The sequence below is a fragment of the Gastrolobium bilobum genome, unplaced genomic scaffold (genome assembly GCF_033153095.1).
Source record: "Gastrolobium bilobum isolate Gb01-03AN ecotype WA unplaced genomic scaffold, APGP_CSIRO_Gbil_v1 utg45580, whole genome shotgun sequence".
NCBI lineage: Eukaryota > Viridiplantae > Streptophyta > Magnoliopsida > Fabales > Fabaceae > Gastrolobium > Gastrolobium bilobum.
The window spans coordinates 20,698-37,895 of record NW_026895669.1 but is presented as its reverse complement, the minus strand read 5'-3'; the positions used below and the strand labels follow the sequence as shown (position 1 = coordinate 37,895).

Genomic DNA, 17,198 nt, shown 5'->3' with positions numbered 1-17,198 from the left:
CTTAATAGGAGTCTTATCAATCTATGAAGTTACTCTATGATAATAGGTCAGCTATCTATATAGCCCACAATCCTGTCCAACACGGTCGAACCAAATATATTGAGATTGAGCGCCACTTCATCAAAGAGAAACTAGACAGTTGACTGATCACTACTTCATATATTCCTTCTGGTTGTCAACTAGCTGATGTCTTGACAAGGATCTTCTTAATGATAGGTTTCAAGAACTTACTAGTAAGCTGGGAATGACAAATATCTATTTCTCAGTTTGAGGGGTAGTGTTGTAAATAATAATATTATTTTATTTTAAATAGAGTTGTATTCTAGAATCTTTGGGCTTAGCCCATTAGGTCATTTAGTCTCTTTAAATAGAGAGCTTTTATACAATTGTAATACACGATTTTCACATAATACAATTCTACTTTTCAAGTTCTTTCTTTTCAACTCTTCTCTTAAAGGAGGGCTATCTCACTTATATAGTATCTAAGCTTCTCTCAAAAGGCCATAAACATCTAACTACCTAACTAACAAGTCTAACTACCTTTACATGACAGTGACTATCTATCTTGGGCAATAATAAATGCCCCTAAGTAAAGGTCGTTACAGAGGCTATATAGCACTTTCCTTGTATAGATTATTTCATTATGATACCAAGTAATTCAAAGTTAGTAGATTTAGATCTGAATGGATGGGATGCCAATCGAATAGTCAATGCGAGTTATGCTTGCCCATGTATGGTAGTCAAGATTGCATGTTAAATCATATGACTGTGCTTTTATGATCCTGGTCATACCTAAAAACACGATTTGGTGTGATTGTCTGGGGTCACCATGACTGAGTGATGGATTGTTGGGAATGGATGACCCAATTATGTTTGCCTAGCCACCTATTCTGAAAAATAAAACTCGAGCCCATACAAAATCTTAAGACCCAATCCCTACAAACTCTTCTGTCATTCATTCGACCCTTCCCTACTACCTGTTTGCACTCCTTGAGCTTTGATCTGTGGCTTACGGGGTGACGGTTGATAGAGTGGGTCAGGTTGAGAGAGAGGGCAGGTGGTGGTTTGTTCTTTTCCCTGATTCCTATTTTTGCTTTTATTTGCTTCTGTTTCTGGCTGGGTGGCTACTTGGTGGTTTGTATTTGCACGTGTGCTCTCTTTTGTTCGATGGCCTAATGGTTTTCAGGCTCTGTTTTGTGTTTTTGAGGTATGAAAATATCCAGATATTTACTAGTCGGGCATTTTCCTTTTGTGTTTTAGTTTCATGTTAACATTAACATCACCTTTATCTCAAACTAATTGGGATCGGAAGTTGATGAACCCAAATAAAAGCAAGAATAGATAAAAATGCACTCCCTATTAAACCTCAACTAGCGAGGGTAGGGGTGAGGTAATCCTTGTACACAACCTTATTCTTGTAAAATCAATAATAGATAGAGAGAAAATACAATCGATAAGAAAAATAATATATATATATATATATATATATATATATATATATGGGTAGAATTATTTCATACTGGTAAGAATAATAAGTCTTTTAACTAATCTTAAAGCGTTGATCTACTTTAATCTAACGACTTTAATATATTAGTTAAGTGAACCATTAGATGCAAGTGGAATGAACAACTAAGATTGATAGTATAACTTATATAGGTGTAAAATGATTGTATTCCTATCCCATATATAAAAACATTGGAAAAAGTCCCCTCCACAATGTTAATATCTTTCCACCACTCCGTCCCGAGACAAACTACATGCCTATTTATTTTCACTTCATTAAGTTTTGTCAAATTATTTTTGGCTGACCTCTTCCTTTCTTAAATTGTAATTTTAGGGTTATTTCAATTGTTTATGTTACCGGTAAGTATTAATGCCAATATATACATATATGTGTGTGCGCATGCGCGAGTGTTTGAATATAGTTTTATATTTTAAATAGAATCTTATGATCCACGTGCGATCTCAATGCTAGGTAAGATCTCAACCCTGTTATATGAGTGTACGTTTTTAAGGTTTCAATGATGGTGTTCTCATATCTTTTTGGAAGGATGTTTGGGTGGGTTTGGGGATTTTGTTTTTTGAGCGGCTTTACCTTCTCTTTGTCATCTCTCCATTTTGCTTAATTACCCATTCGTATTCAAGGCTGAGATTTTACTTGTAACTTTCGTTTTTGTGGAATTTTAAGAGACTGAGAAGGTAGTGAGTTAGTATTTGGAACCTTGATTCATTTGGTGTGTTTTGATGTAAGTCCTTCAATAAATTTCTAACTCTGCTAATCTCCAGAGGTTCATTTTTTATGAATTCATTTGAAAGTCCAAAGCTCTTTAAAGTCTATTATTTTGTTTGGAAAATGGTGCATAATAGGATTACTTGACACAAATGTTGAACTGTGTAATGGTATAAATATTTGATGGTTTACAGTTGCAGTTGTAATGTTCTTAATTTACAGTAATTACAGTCAATCAAATTTTATTGATAGGTTTTGGGCCGTTGTGGAATGGAATGTGAAGGACTTGAGACCTTGTGCATTAAGGATCAGACACTTACAAATGAAAGTATGTTCAACCATTAAGTGCTTTTGGATTTTCAATTCAAATCTCTCCTATATCATGTTTGTTACATTGCAGTTTCAGAGAAGATAGTTGGGTGGGCTTTAAGCCACCACCTCATGCAGAATTCTGAAGCTGATCCTGATTCAAAACTTGTATTGTCGAGTGAGAGGTAATTGCTAGCTTGCACTGCCTGTTAATTGTAATTTTACAATGGTGATGTCATTATGTTATTCCTCCAGCATCCAGTATGGAATTGGAATCTTGCAGTCTATCCAGAATGAGTCCAAGAGTCTGAAGAAGTCTCTTAAGGTGATTGTTATGTTCTTCTTCCATTTAGAAGTTTGTTCTAGCTTTGCTCCCTTTAATTTATTCTGTTGGGAGAGTTTAACCAACTTCTTTGATTAACACTGTGTTCTTAATCACCTTGCTTGCTGTATTGTCTGAAATCAGGATGTTGTAACAGAAAATGAGTTTGAAAAGAGGCTTTTGGCTGATGTTATTCCACCTAGTGACATTGATGTTACTTTTGATGATATTGGAGCTCTTGAAAATGTCAAGGATACACTGAAGGAGTTGGTGATGCTTCCTTTACAGAGGCCTGAGCTGTTTTGCAAGGGGCAATTAACCAAGGTTTTACTTCCTTTACAGATTGAATTTCATTTTTTTCCCGGTTTAATAGGTTTTCATTTCTGCTCTTTATGTTGGATGACAGTTTGTGAGATAGGTCCCTCTACCATTCTTTTAATTGCATGCCTTTTTACTATTATGTTGAGTTGTTGTCTTGTTGATCTCCCTCTGTCCCCACCTGAAAAGCGAGGGAAAAAAGGAAGAACCAGCTGACCATGTTTTCTTCAATCCTGTTGGATTGAACTACTTGGCATCTGGGGATTTGTTGCCTTTATGTGTGATATTGACCTCTGCAAGATATTCAACTAATTTGTTGTTTTGGAATCTGCCGTAAAACCATGAAAGCTAAAAGAATCTCTGATAGGCTATTGGTTTCCAGAAAATGTTTAGGGGAAATTTTGGAGTTATATTTCCATAATCGTTGAACTATTATTTTGCGATAAAAGTAACAATTAATAGATTAATATGAAAAGTTTTGGTTATCATCTAAATGAATCTTTGTCAAAATATAATCCATTCTGATGTCAGACTGTGAATTACCTTTTGTGCAGCCATGCAAGGGTATCCTATTGTTTGGTCCCCCTGGAACAGGTAAAACAATGCTTGCAAAAGCAATTGCTACCGAAGCAGGTGCAAACTTCATCAACATTTCCATGTCAAGCATTACGTCTAAGGTTAAATTTATGCCTCACTTGATTTCACATTTATCAGTTTGTTGTGCATATCGATTCATATTCTTTCCCTTTTTTGCTTCAGTGGTTTGGTGAGGGTGAGAAATACGTGAAAGCTGTTTTCTCTCTGGCGAGTAAAATTGCTCCTAGTGTTATATTCGTTGACGAAGTAAGCCTTTTAAATAAAGTGGTATTGGTTTGTATTGATTCATCCAATATAACTTCACTACCTTCATTTCAGGTTGACAGCATGTTGGGTCGGAGGGAAAATCCAGGGGAGCATGAGGCCATGCGAAAGATGAAAAATGAATTCATGGTGAATTGGGATGGCTTACGGACAAAGGATACTGAGCGAGTTCTTGTGCTTGCAGCCACTAACAGGCCTTTTGACCTAGATGAAGCTGTTGTAAGGAGGCTGCCCCGAAGGTGAATGCCTTGTTCAACTGTGCTTTAATTCCACGTTCCTATTGTTTTGCAAAGACTGTTGTGGGGGGGGGGGGGGGGGGGGGGGGGAGGAGGGGTTGTTTGTGAACCATAGCATTTGTTCATGTTTTTGTAATCTTTGCTTTCCTGCAGATTGATGGTGAATTTGCCAGATGCTCCTAATAGAGGAAAAATATTGAAAGTCATACTGGCAAAGGAGGAATTGTCTTGTGATGTTGATTTGGATGCAGTTGCAAGCATGACTGATGGATATTCTGGAAGTGATCTTAAGGTTGCTGGTGTCCTTTTTCCTGTTATCCTATACTTTTAAAATTAGTGTTAATATTTTTGGTCAGTATTTGATGCTTGCTCTTATAATGCAGAATTTGTGTGTAACTGCTGCACACCGTCCAATTAAAGAGATATTAGAAAAGGAAAAAAAGGTATGACTCTTCTGTATGTTGTATTATTGTTGTGCTTGGTATTTCTATGGTTTTGTCTATGATTTTGATGGTAAAGTTACAGTTGGGATGAATGCATGAATCATTCCATAAAGTCTACAGGCTATTTGAACGTGGTGAAAATTTTGCTCTGAACACCAAGTTAAAGTATGACCTTAGTTGAGGCAATGCAATAGACCTGGAGAATTCTCTTTTTCTTGATGGTGATAGGGCTACAGAATAGTTAGTTAGAATAGTTAAGAGGTTAAAATAGAAGAGGTAGGGAATAAGCTTAAATAGTAGCAGTGGGTAGAAGAGTGGAGATTCAGAGGAACAGTGACCATTGTGCCACTGTTTACCAACTTTTTTACCTAAATGCCACGCGAATAGTGTTATTTTTCAATCTGCCACGAGGCAAGTTCGCTTCTGACACAAGCGACCTCGGTTTGCTGATGTGTCAGCTTCCTGGTGGTGTCAGAGTTCGCTTCTGACACAGGCGACCTCGGTTCCAACAATATTTTAACCAAGTTCGCCTACATGGTAGGCGAACTTCATTTTTTTTGAATTTTTTTTTTAAATTTAATACTTGTTATCCACTAAAAATGTGACACGTCATCAAACCGAGGTCGCTTGTGTCAGAAGCGAACTTGCCCCGTGGCAGATTGGGAAATAACACTGTTAGCGTGACATTTAGGTAAAAAAATTGGTGAACAGTGGCATTTTGGTCAGTATCCCAGATTCAGATTTGTTATCATTTATAGGAACTGATTATTAGCTCTGTTATAGAAAGGAGAAACCCTTTGAGAAGGGAAAACCCTTGGAAGAAGAATTCTCACCTTAAGTCTCTATTTGTAATTCAATTAGCACTATAGATTACACATGTTGGACGGATATTTAGGAACCGAGAAACGAATTGAATTTTTAGTGAGAGATGAGAAAACAGAGATTCTAGATCACAACCTTGTTCATGGGATTCTAGTGTTTCTGAGCTTAGGTAAATGCTGCATCGGTTAATGGAGACACATGGATTCGATTTTGAGGAAGGGATGGAGGCATGAACTAATCAAACCAAGAAGAGTATTAAAGGGATAGGAAGATCAAGCATATGTTGGATAAGTGGATGCAAAAGTAGGTGGTCGTTCTTGAGGATGTCAAGAACAAATGAGCCTATGAGGGAAATGAGGTGTAGCATGTGACCAAGAGGGTGGAGGAGAACTCTGATGGAAGTGGGTCTGAGTGTGGCAGTGACACAACATGTTCTTAGGCGCATTAGATTGAATTGCCCAATTCGATGGTCATGATCTTTTCGGATGGTTGCGGGCCGGAAAAATCCTTCAAGGTGTACCAAAGTTGTCAGAAGAACCTATACAAAACCATAATTAGATACGGAGATAGAATCCAAGCACAACCTAGTGGTAGAGATGCTTGAGGCCGAAATGTAATAAAGAAGATTGAGGATTAAGACAAAGATAGAGACGCAACAATGGGTTCATGGTTTCTAGAATTCAGTTTTGTCTGAGATGATTACAAAAGAGAAACAAAAATTTCCACCTAAATCACTCGACCCAGATTCGTTCATTGATGTGTGTACTATTGACATTGCCTTGGAATTCAAACTTGTTGATCGAGCCTCTATTGCAGAACTTGAATGGGTGCACGACTAACAACACAATGGTGGAACCGAGTCAGGAGTTTGCAACAGCAGTCACGCAGACTCGAGTTACACAAAGTCCACCTGCGACCCCACCATCACCAGAGCCGTTGGATTCAAGTTCACATGTAGCAAGCAATGTGTCATTCTAGAGCTGCCATGGGTGTGCACTAGAGTGGTTCGTCGTAGAGGAGACAATACGATCGAGAGCACTGGCGGAACAGAGGCAAGGGAGACTTGAGTTATACGAAATCCTCCTGCAACCCCACCACCACCAGAGCTTTTGGAGTCAAGCTCACATGTAGTGAGCGCTGGGTCGATCTTGAGTGAGCCTCCATGGGTGTGCACCAGAGAGGTATGCCAGTAGACTGTATAGTAGATGATTTGGTTCAGGAGGAGAAAGTAGAGACTGAACCGGAATTCTGCAAAGTGGTTCTGGTTTTTATCTAATGTGCCAGGTCCAAATTGATCTTAGTAATTGGGTTCATGTAGGAGGGGTAAATTGGAAGTTTTGCCAACCAGACTCACTTTTGGACTTAATGGGCTCAGCTCAAGTTTATGGGGAAAAGCACTACAATGCTAAAATAGGAAATTAGCCAGATTTAATCCTCCAGCAGATGGTTACAGTTGCCTTCCAGCTTCATTTAGCTGAAGAAAGCATTAGTGGCATGCCCAGTGGGACCCATGTTCCTATTTGATTTGGAAGGTGATCCTCCGCCATCTCAACCACAAACGCGTGCTGGGATTTCAGTCATTTGCTCACCAGGGTGATTAGGCTCTCATCAACTGGTTATCTCATTCTCACCCAGGACGTTAATTGGGAGGGTGTACATCTAATTCATTTATAGTTTTCTGATTCTAACCTTGAGGACAAGGTTGAACTTCAAAGGGATATTGATATGGCCGAAGAGTAGTTATTTAGTATAGTTAGGCGGTTAAAGTTGTAGAGATAGGGAATTAGCTCAAATAGGAGGAGAGGATAAAAGAGGGGATTCAGGTTTGTTATTGTTAGAGATATTTAAAACCATTAATGTAACCTCACCCACTAGCTTAGCTTTTGGGTTGAATTGGTTCTTTACATGGTATTAGAGCCTCGGTGTTCCGGGTTCGATTCTCGCCGCCTCCTATTTTCTTTGTGGAATTTCTTAGCACAGGTAAGCTGGGCCTGATGTATCATTCACCTTTCAAGCCCAATGGGATCTCTTACGAAGGAGTGTGTTAGAAATATATAAAACTATTAATGTAACCTTACCCACTAGCTTAAGCTTTTGGGTTGAATTGGTTCTTTACAATTATCACTTGGGAGCTGAGCATTAACTTTTCTATAAAAGGGGAAACCATAAACCAAGCAGAATTCTCTCTTTAAGTCTCTTGTTGTAATTCAATCAGGGTTTAACATATCTGCTCATCAGTACTTTAATGAAGGGGAAATTCTAGTATCCTTACGGGAAATATGGATTTATAGTTGATAGGAGCTAATGCCTGCTACCTGGAAGCTTAAAGAAACCTTGATCCAATGTGTTTTGATGCATTACAGGAACGTGTTCTTGCTCTAGCAGAAGGTCGACCTGCTCCAGCATTATGTGGCAGTGGGGACATCCGATCTTTAAACATGGAAGACTTTAAATATGCTCATCAACAGGTACGAATGGAAGCCGCTTTTAAGCTAGCCTTCTTCCCCCTGTCCTTTCGGGCCTGGAATTTTTCAAAAAAATTTGAGAGTAATAAATTACTTTGTGCATTATATTGAAGCAGGTATGTGCAAGTGTTTCCTCTGAATCAGTAAATATGACTGAGCTTTTACAGTGGAACGAACTATATGGCGAAGGTGGTTCAAGAATAAAGAAAGCACTCAGCTACTTCATGTGAGAGTTTTTCTTTTGCTGACATGTTTTCCCCGCATTGCTGCCTCTATCTGCTGAAGCCTGCATGTTTGTAGTTTTGCCAATCTTTTCACCATCCCAGGGGTCGCTGCTGAGCCATTTTGTTTGTAAAATGAAATATAGGTTTTTTAAAGTTATTTTTCTTACATGTGGGATGGTGGATTTTGAAAGGAATGGAGCCTTCCAGAATTTTGGCCTGGCTCTGCTGCTTTTGTTTTGTTCCTCATCCAAAAAAAACATCTGTTGATTATTTTTCTTATTTTTTTTCTTTTCAAGTTATAGATATCCTACTAGAAGATAAAATAGCCAGATGATCCTGTGCATATATTTATTGTCACTCCTATTGAAATCTTCTGGAACAATAAGCATTTAGATCTTGTCTTTTATCTATTTTATGTACATATAATGCATGTTAGAGCCCCTTTAATTGATTGCTAGCGAGATGCAAGCCAATGACGAAGATTTTATTTCACTGCTGCAATTATGACTATGGTTAAAGTGTTCCTGATACATCTTTTATTGGATTTTTTTTTTAGACGTTTAAAATTTAATGTGACAAATGAATTCTATGCCACCAAGTTTCCTTACCCGTGAATCATGATTTTGATGAGTGTTTTAAAATCCGGCTTGGACCAGTCGGGTCGACCCGGGTTTCGGTGACCCGGTGCCCTTATCAGTTCGAGTTGGGCATTGGATTGGCCTTGTAGTCGAACCGGTATCATTTCGATGAACCGGTCATGACTCATGGTTCAACCAGTGTTGAACCAGTACCAAAATCAGGTTTAACCAGTTTTATGTTAAATTGTTTAAAATATATACATTGTGCAAGCAAAGAGATTCGAACTCGAGTCCCCTTGTTTGAGGATCAGAAGGCTTGCTATTGGATCACTTTTATTTGTTGGACATAATGTTCATAACTTAATATTTATTATATATTATTTTGAAATCTGGTTGAACTACTGATCTAGTGATTTAGGTTGTGCATGACAACCATTCTATTTCGTGGCACTATTTCTGAAAAGAAATAATTATTTTCTATTTCTGTGCCTTGGAACAGTTTCTGAGAAAAAAAATGTGTTTGGTAATATGTTTTATTTTTATTCTGAGAATGAGAATTGTGTTTGATAACATAACAAATAATAGAATAAAAAAATATTCTTATTAAGTATAATTTTTTTTCGGATAATCACTTTCCTTTTCATATGGTGTGGTGGTGGTGGTGGTGGCGGCAACGACGACAATGTTAATGGTGGCGATGGTGGTGGTTGTAGTTGTAGTAGTGGCGTTGTGGTGGTGGTGGTGGTAGAGGTGATAGTATGGCGGTGGCAGTAATGGTAGCAATGGTGATGGCATGGTAGTGGCTACAACGATGGTGGTGGTGGTGGTAATGATAATGGTGGTGATGGTGATGGTAGTGGTGGCGGTGGTGATACCAGTGGCCGCAGCGATGGTGGTGATAATGGTGGCGAGGGTGGTGGTGGTGGTGATGGTGATGACATGGTGGTGGCGGTGGCGGTGGTGTAGTGGTGGTAACGGTGGCATAGTGGCGGCGGCGGCGACGGTAATGGTGGTGGTGATGGCAATAACTGCGACAATGGTGATGATGATGATATGGCGGCAGCAGCGGTGGTGACAGTAGCGGCTGCGACAATGGTGATCGTGATGACATATGGCGGTGGTGTAGTGGTGGCGATAATGGCGATAACGCTAGTAGTGGTGGCGTCGTGGTGATGGTGGCAGTGGCTACAATGATGGTGGTGGTGGTTGGTGATTGTGGTAGTGATAATAGTGATGATGGTGATGGTAGTGGTGGTGATGGTTGTGACGTAAAGGTGGCGGTGGTGACAGCAGTGGCCGCAACGATGGTGGTGGTGGCAGTAGTGGTGGTGATAGTGATGAAATGGCGATGGTGTAGTGGTGGTAACGGTGGCATAATGGCGGCGGCGACGACGGTAGTGGTGGTGGTGGTGACAGTAGTGGCTGCGACGATGGTGATGATGATGACATGTTGGCGGCGGTGGTGATGGTGACAACAGTGGCTGCGGCGATAGTGATTGTGATGACTTGGTGGCAGCGATGGCGGCGATGTAGTGGTGGCGGTAATGGTGGTGGCGGCGGCAACGATGACAGTAGCAGTGGTGGCGTGGTGGTGGTGGTAGTGATAATGATGGTGACAGTGATGGTAGTGGCGGTGGTGGTACAACGATGGTGGCAATGGTCGTGTCGGGATGATGGTGGCGGTGGTGATGATGGTAGTGGTGGAGAGTAATTGAGAGAGATAATTGTTTCTCATTGTGCCTTGGAACAAAAAAACAGAATTTTTTTGATTTTTTTTTTCTGTTCCCCAGCACAAAAATTAAACCGATTCATCCCGGGAACAAAAAAATAAACCGATTTTACCAAACGAGTTTTCTATCCATTTCTGTTCCCGAGAGCAGAAATTAAAAAAAAAATGATTCCGGGAAGGTTGTCATGCGCACCCTTAGTACCTCGATCGAGTTGATGATCGAGCCGAGTTTTAAAACACTGATTTTGATAGTGTGGAGATTTTTTTTTTGGGGAACATACAATGAAATATAGTTTGGAGAAATATTGCTGCATTTATTTACATGACGACCCACTAATTTAAAAATTTTAGTTCACTAGGGGGGTTGGAGAAGTATATCATCAACTTGTACTAATTCTCTGCTGTTGTTGCATGGAACTTTTTGGTTAATTTATCTGCGTTATTATATTAATTTTCATAAAATCCATCTTTGTCCACATACTAATAATGACAATTAAATAACGATAGTCACTTCACAAAATTGCGGTCATGAAGCAATTCCTTTGTTGGAGAGGTTCCTTCATTAATGCTGGCATGCACCACATTTATTGGTGCATGGCTCAATGTCTGTCCAATCACCTCAACCACTATAATGATTGAAGAAGATTCTAGAAGAAGGTAGAGGGTTCTCCTCACCTTATTTATACACTTAAAGACCATTGTAATTTAGATTAGAGATTTGGAAGCTTAGAATTTGATAGTATCTCTGGAGAGAAGTTTGAGTGTGATCTCTTTAGAGACGTTTGAGATCACCACCATTCTTGGTGAAACTTGATTGTACCTTTAGTGTAATTAGGGAAGTTTGACTCTTCTAATCTCTCTTTTTCATAGTGAAAGATTTTCTAGACCAGTCACCCGTGGTTTTTACTTCTTCACACCGAAAGAGATTTTCCTCGTTAAAAGACTGTTGTGTTCTTCTTTGTCTCTCTCACTTCTGCATTTTTTCACTTTCTGCTGAGTGTTGGCCGACCTAGTGACTTTAAGCCAGCCGTGAAGTGCCGAGCTCCGAGCTCGACTTGACGACTTGTGATTCTCTTCTGTGTTGATTTGAGGGACCGACGTCTCAACAGTGGTATCAGAGCCCGAGTTCGAAGAGTCCTGAGGGAGACGAGATGGAGACGAATGGTGTTGCCCATGACAGAGATATGTTCAAGCTGATTAGGATAACTTTACATACTGGAGACCTATGATGAAAGACCATATGTACTGCAAAGACATATATGAGCCCATCGTCCATGAAGAGATGCATGAAGGAAAAATTGAGAAGGAATGAGAAATCCTGAATCGAAAGGTCGTGACCGTGATCAAGAAGTACATTGACAAAAGCCTCTTTGAACACGTGTCCGAGTTTGCAAATGCGTACAAATTATGGATGAAACTGGAGTCCATGATTCAGAAGAAGACTCCCAGGAACAAGGCACACCTGGTTTGCCGACTTGTGAAACTGGAATACAAGGACGACATGAGTATGATTGAACACCTCAACACTTACAAAGGTATTGTAAATCAATTGTCTAAAGCCGAGATAAAGGCTGCTGACAACATGTTAATTGTAGGGCAAGACAAATCGAGAATAGCTACCCTGAAGAAGGCATTGTGCTCGTTCTTCGTAATGAAGCACCTTGGTTTTGCAAAACAAATCTTTGGAATCAAAATTATTAGAGACCGACAAAGAAAACTGCTGTGATTAAGTCAAGAAAAATACATCGAAAAGATTTTGAAGAGATTTAGCATGGAAAAAGCCAAGACAGTAAGCACCCCCTTACTCTGACACCTAAAGCTGAGCCAAAAGAAATGTCTGAGGTCTTATGTAGAGAAAGAAGAGATGCTGAAGATCTCGTACCACTCAACCATCGAAAGTTTGATGTATGTTATCATACGTACGAGACCTGATTTGGTGTATGCTGTTGGAATGGTGAGCCAATATCTGTCGAACCCCGACAAAGAGCATTGAGAAGCCATCAAGTAGATCTTCAAGTATTTCCAAGGAACGACAAGTTTATGCCTTTGCTTTGAAGAAAGTAAGGCTGAGCTGCAAGGCTTTACAAATCCTGACTTAGGTGGAGATGTCGACTCTAGGAAGTCGACCACATGATATTTAATGACTTTTTCAGGAGGAGCTGTCTCCTGGCAATCAAAATTGCAGAAATATTGGCAGTTTTGACGGTCGATGTCGAATACATAGCCGCGACTGAGGCTTGTAAAGAGATGATATGGATGAAGAAGTTCCTTCTGGAACTCGGCAATGATCAAGACAAGTACGAGCTGAAGTGTGATAACCAAAGCGCTATTCATTTAGCGAAGAATTCGACCTATCCTCCCGCACTAAACACATTGGTGTGAGGTATCACTGGATTCAGGATGTGGTGGAGGATGAATAGTTCGAACTTGTCAAAGTGCACACTGACCTCAATTGGTCCAACATGATGCACAAGTCGGTGCCAGCAAGAAATTTCGAAGACTGTTGTGAAGGTGTCAAGCTGCTGTTGAACACACGTTGAAGTCGGAAGGAGGAGATTTTTTGGGATGGTTCCTCCATTTATGTTGGCATGCACAACATTTATTGGTACAGGGGTCAATGCCTGCCCAACCACCTCAACCACCATAATGATTGAAGAAGATTCTAGAAGAAGGTGGAAGGTTCTCCTTTCTTTATATATACACTTGAAGACCATTGTAATTTAGATTAGAGATTTTGAAGCTTAGAACTTAGAATTTGAGAGTACCTGGAGAGAAGTTTGAGTGTATGCTCTTTAGAGATGTTTGAGATTATCACCATTCTTGGTGAAACTTGATTGTAGCTCTAGTGTAACTAGGGAAGCTTGACTCTTGTAATTTTTTTTTTTCATAGTGAAAGATTTTTGGGACTAGAGTCCCGTGGTTTTTACTTCTTCACACTGAAGGGGTTTTTTTACCTTAAAATACTGTTGTGTTTTTTCTCTGTCTCTCTCACTTCTGCATTTTTCATTTTTTGTTGCGTGTTGGCCAATTGGTGACTTCGAGCCGACCTAATAGTGCCGAGCTTCGAGTTTGACTTGCTAACTTGCGATTTGCTTTTGTGCTGATTTGAGGGACCGAAGTCTCAACATTTTTAAATGATGATAGAAAATCATAAAATGGAGATAAGCATTGCGTGGATAGTAAGTAATAGCTGCATATACCGTCTTGTTTGCAAATTTTACTTTTAATTATAATTAAAAAAGATATTTTAGTGGGTCACATGAATTGGAATCCTTTAAAATGAATGTACTTGTAAAAATATAAAGTTTTCAATTTTATTTTTCATCAACAGTTATTTTTACAGTTTACCTTCAACCTATTTTTTCAAAGTATACTAATCTGGCTCACATCAACAAATTAATTTTAGAATTCAAGTGATTATTTATGGCAATGCTCGCGGATGGCCTTCGCAGTTTCATTTTACTATTTTAATAATGACAATGATAATCCACTCATTAGGCTGGTTTACAATAAGATGCATGAACTGTTAGTTCTATTGGTTATTTTAGAGTTGTAGGATCATTTATAATTCTCCTGGTGGCAAAATAGGATTGGGGAATCATGTAAGGCCATCAGAGAGTGCGAATAAAAAGTGGTGCTTGGCAGGATTCCTGCTGTGGAGAGCAAGGTTCTCTTGAATAACCTGTGTTTTTATATTTTTTTTCATTCAACCAGTACAATTGAAATGACAATTATTTGCTTGTTTCTGGAATTGCTGGTACCAGTTCTATCAAATAGAGAAAGATTAACCATGTAAATGTAAATGCTAATGCTAACTTATTAATGTCGTAATTAAGGAGGCATGTTCCATTTAGAATTGATTTTATTTATTTATCATTGCTGGGGTTGGTTAAACTTTGAATTGATTCCTAAGACACTACAGGAGAATTTTTTTTATTTTTTATTTATGTATTATGCCAATACGAGGGTTTACTTTTTTTTGTGTGGGTATATTGATCCTAATTATTTCTTTAAGACGAGTTACCACCAGTATCATCACAAGCTTTCACTCTTTGAGTTGGCTATGAGACTAATCCCGAGTTCAAAATTACAGTTAAAGCTCAAAGCTCACTGCCCCTCCCCAAAGATGTATTTGTAGGAACATAGACCATAACGTCACTTCAAAAAATATTTTCTCAAATGCCACGCGAACAATACATTTTTCCAAAGTGCCACGCGTCCAAACTCGCTACAACAAGTAGTGAGTTTAGTTTGTCAACGTGTAACGTTTATGGTGACCACCTAACTTGTTACGATCCGTAACGAGTTAGGTGGTCAAAGTGTCAGTCTGTTTTGAGCAAAAGTAGGACACATGTCAGTCTCTCCAAAACTCGCTACGGGCCATTGCGAGTTCAGTTGAGTAACTTGCTACCCCTGACAGCGAGTATGGTTGTGTCAATCTACTCTGAGCAAAAGCAAAACACGTGGTAGTTTCTCCGAAATTTGCTACCCTTGACAAAGAGTTTGGTTGTGTCAGCCACGTATCATATTTGCTGTCAGGTCCAGCAAATTTGGTGCTATATAAACCCACCCCATATTTCCCATATATGATGCTGCTATCTACGCTACTTTTAAACAAATTCCTTTAAATTTGGTTTTTTATGATTGTCAGGGTGTTACTTCTTCCGTCACTTTTTTTATTTAATTCTTACATAATGAGTGACAATTGTAATGTTTTAATCGCCATTGTATACTGTAATGGGAAGAGATATTTTGGACTAAATGATCAAGTGTTTTAACGAGATATGAAAATGTTTAGCATAAGCTCCCAAAATAGTTTTAATGACCTGAAGAAGACAATATACAAGAAGTTGATATTACAACTGGGTTAATTTCTCTCAGTTGACTACTAGATGCGCCTCGAGTAAAAAGAGTTGGGTTCATGCTAGATACGCGTCGGGTCACCAACTATCCTAGATATTAATGTCTCTACCAATTAATATAACAACATTAACACGTGGATTATATCCTAGGATTTGAAAAAAAAAATAACATATCCTCTATCCTACGGTTTTAAGTCCTAAAATAAATATTATTAAAATAAAAATTTAAACATATTAAGATGGTATTTAAAATTTTAATTTTAAAATATAAAATAACTCACCAACTATCCTAGATATTAATGTCTATACAACTAATATAACAACATTAACACATGGACTCTATCTTAGAGTTTTAAAAAAATAACATATCCTCTAACTTAAGGTTTCAAGTCCTAAAATAAATAATATTAAAATATAAAATGTAAAATGTAAAACATATGAAAAATGGTATTTATAAATTTAATCTTAAAATATAAAATAATACATTATCTATCGTATATATTAATGTCTATACAAAGGAATATAACAACACTAACACATGGGTTCTATACTTCTATCCTGTGGTTTCAAAAAAATAACATATCTTCTAACATAAGTTTTCAAGTCCTAAAATAAATAATATAAAAAAACTAAGCTATATTAATAATGTATAAATATCAAAATGTAAAGAACTAACTTGTGAGATATAAAATAAAAGACCTTGAAATAGAGAAAGATGAATTTCTAGAGAGAGAGGAAGTATGAAGTTCTAGAGAGTGAGGAAGCATGAAATGGGAAGAGGAAGTGGGGAGGGGGAATGGGATGTTTATATAGCCACTCAACTATTTTTTTTGTATCCGTTGGACTATACTCGCTATAGGATACAACGAGTTTGTCCTCGTCTGACATGTGGCCAACAACTATTTTCCCCCCTTGTCTGTTGCACCTAACTCGCTATGCTCCGTAACGAGTTTGGGAGAGGTTGTCCTGCTTTTACTCAGAGCAGATTGACACTTTGACCACCTAGTTCGCTACGGGTCTAACTCGCTATGACCCGTAGCGAGTTAGGTGACCAACAGAAACGTGACACGTTGGCAGATTAAACTCATTACCTGTTGTAGCAAGTTTGGATACATGACAATTTGGAAAAATGTATTGTTCGTGTGGCATTTGAGCATTTTTTTTAAGGAAGTGGCATTATAGTCACTATTTCGTATTTGCAAGTTCTTTCCCCGCTTATTTAACCTGTGTTGCCAACTGAGTTATTGGGTGAGAGTGTACTTTTAAGACACTTCATGGAAAGACTTTGGAACTTGTGGTTTATTATTATTATTATTATTATTTTAAGAAAAATTTGTTTTTTAATTAAAAAAAATAATATGAAATATTTTATGATAGTTAGATAAGTTTTTCAAATAAAATCACAATTTTTTTTTTAAAAAAAAATTAGTGATTTCTAATAAAATAGGAATAGTAGTTTTTGGAAGAAAAAAAAAGAAAAATATATTTTTTATCCAAACGCACCTCTAATCTTGATTGATGTAATGCTAGTCTAGAACTATTCTTATCGTATAATAAAAAATTGTTTATAAATCACATAACGGATGAAAGAGATAAATAGAAGGCGAATCATAATACAATCTTGCATAGTACAAAAAATTGTAAAGGCATTTCTAATCAAGTAAGGAAATTGAAATTTAAAACATTATACATGTTTTCAAATAATTTTTAGCTGTGTTATGTTTATTTCTGGGGATGCTTTGCCTCTCCAAAAAAAAATACTCCTTAATGTTGGTGTATCTGTTATAGTGCATTTGCTT

At 38.1% G+C, this 17,198-nt stretch overlaps 1 protein-coding gene across 3 annotated transcripts in view; it reads left to right on the top strand.

Moving 5' to 3' along the window:
- The window catches only part of LOC133288491 (uncharacterized), a 28,040-nt gene extending 19,375 nt beyond the window's left edge, over window positions 1-8,665 (top strand). For all 3 annotated transcript variants that reach the window (XM_061486280.1, XM_061486272.1, XM_061486263.1), the window contains 11 exons: window positions 2,483-2,558; window positions 2,631-2,724; window positions 2,795-2,864; window positions 3,006-3,185; window positions 3,734-3,856; window positions 3,939-4,022; window positions 4,095-4,279; window positions 4,430-4,568; window positions 4,660-4,719; window positions 7,905-8,009; window positions 8,123-8,665. In XM_061486280.1, the coding sequence (XP_061342264.1) occupies window positions 2,483-2,558; window positions 2,631-2,724; window positions 2,795-2,864; window positions 3,006-3,185; window positions 3,734-3,856; window positions 3,939-4,022; window positions 4,095-4,279; window positions 4,430-4,568; window positions 4,660-4,719; window positions 7,905-8,009; window positions 8,123-8,236 (1,230 nt within the window). In that variant the 3' untranslated portion in view covers window positions 8,237-8,665. The remainder of the gene's footprint in view (window positions 1-2,482; window positions 2,559-2,630; window positions 2,725-2,794; window positions 2,865-3,005; window positions 3,186-3,733; window positions 3,857-3,938; window positions 4,023-4,094; window positions 4,280-4,429; window positions 4,569-4,659; window positions 4,720-7,904; window positions 8,010-8,122) is intronic.
- Window positions 8,666-17,198: the final 8,533 nt, after the last annotated feature.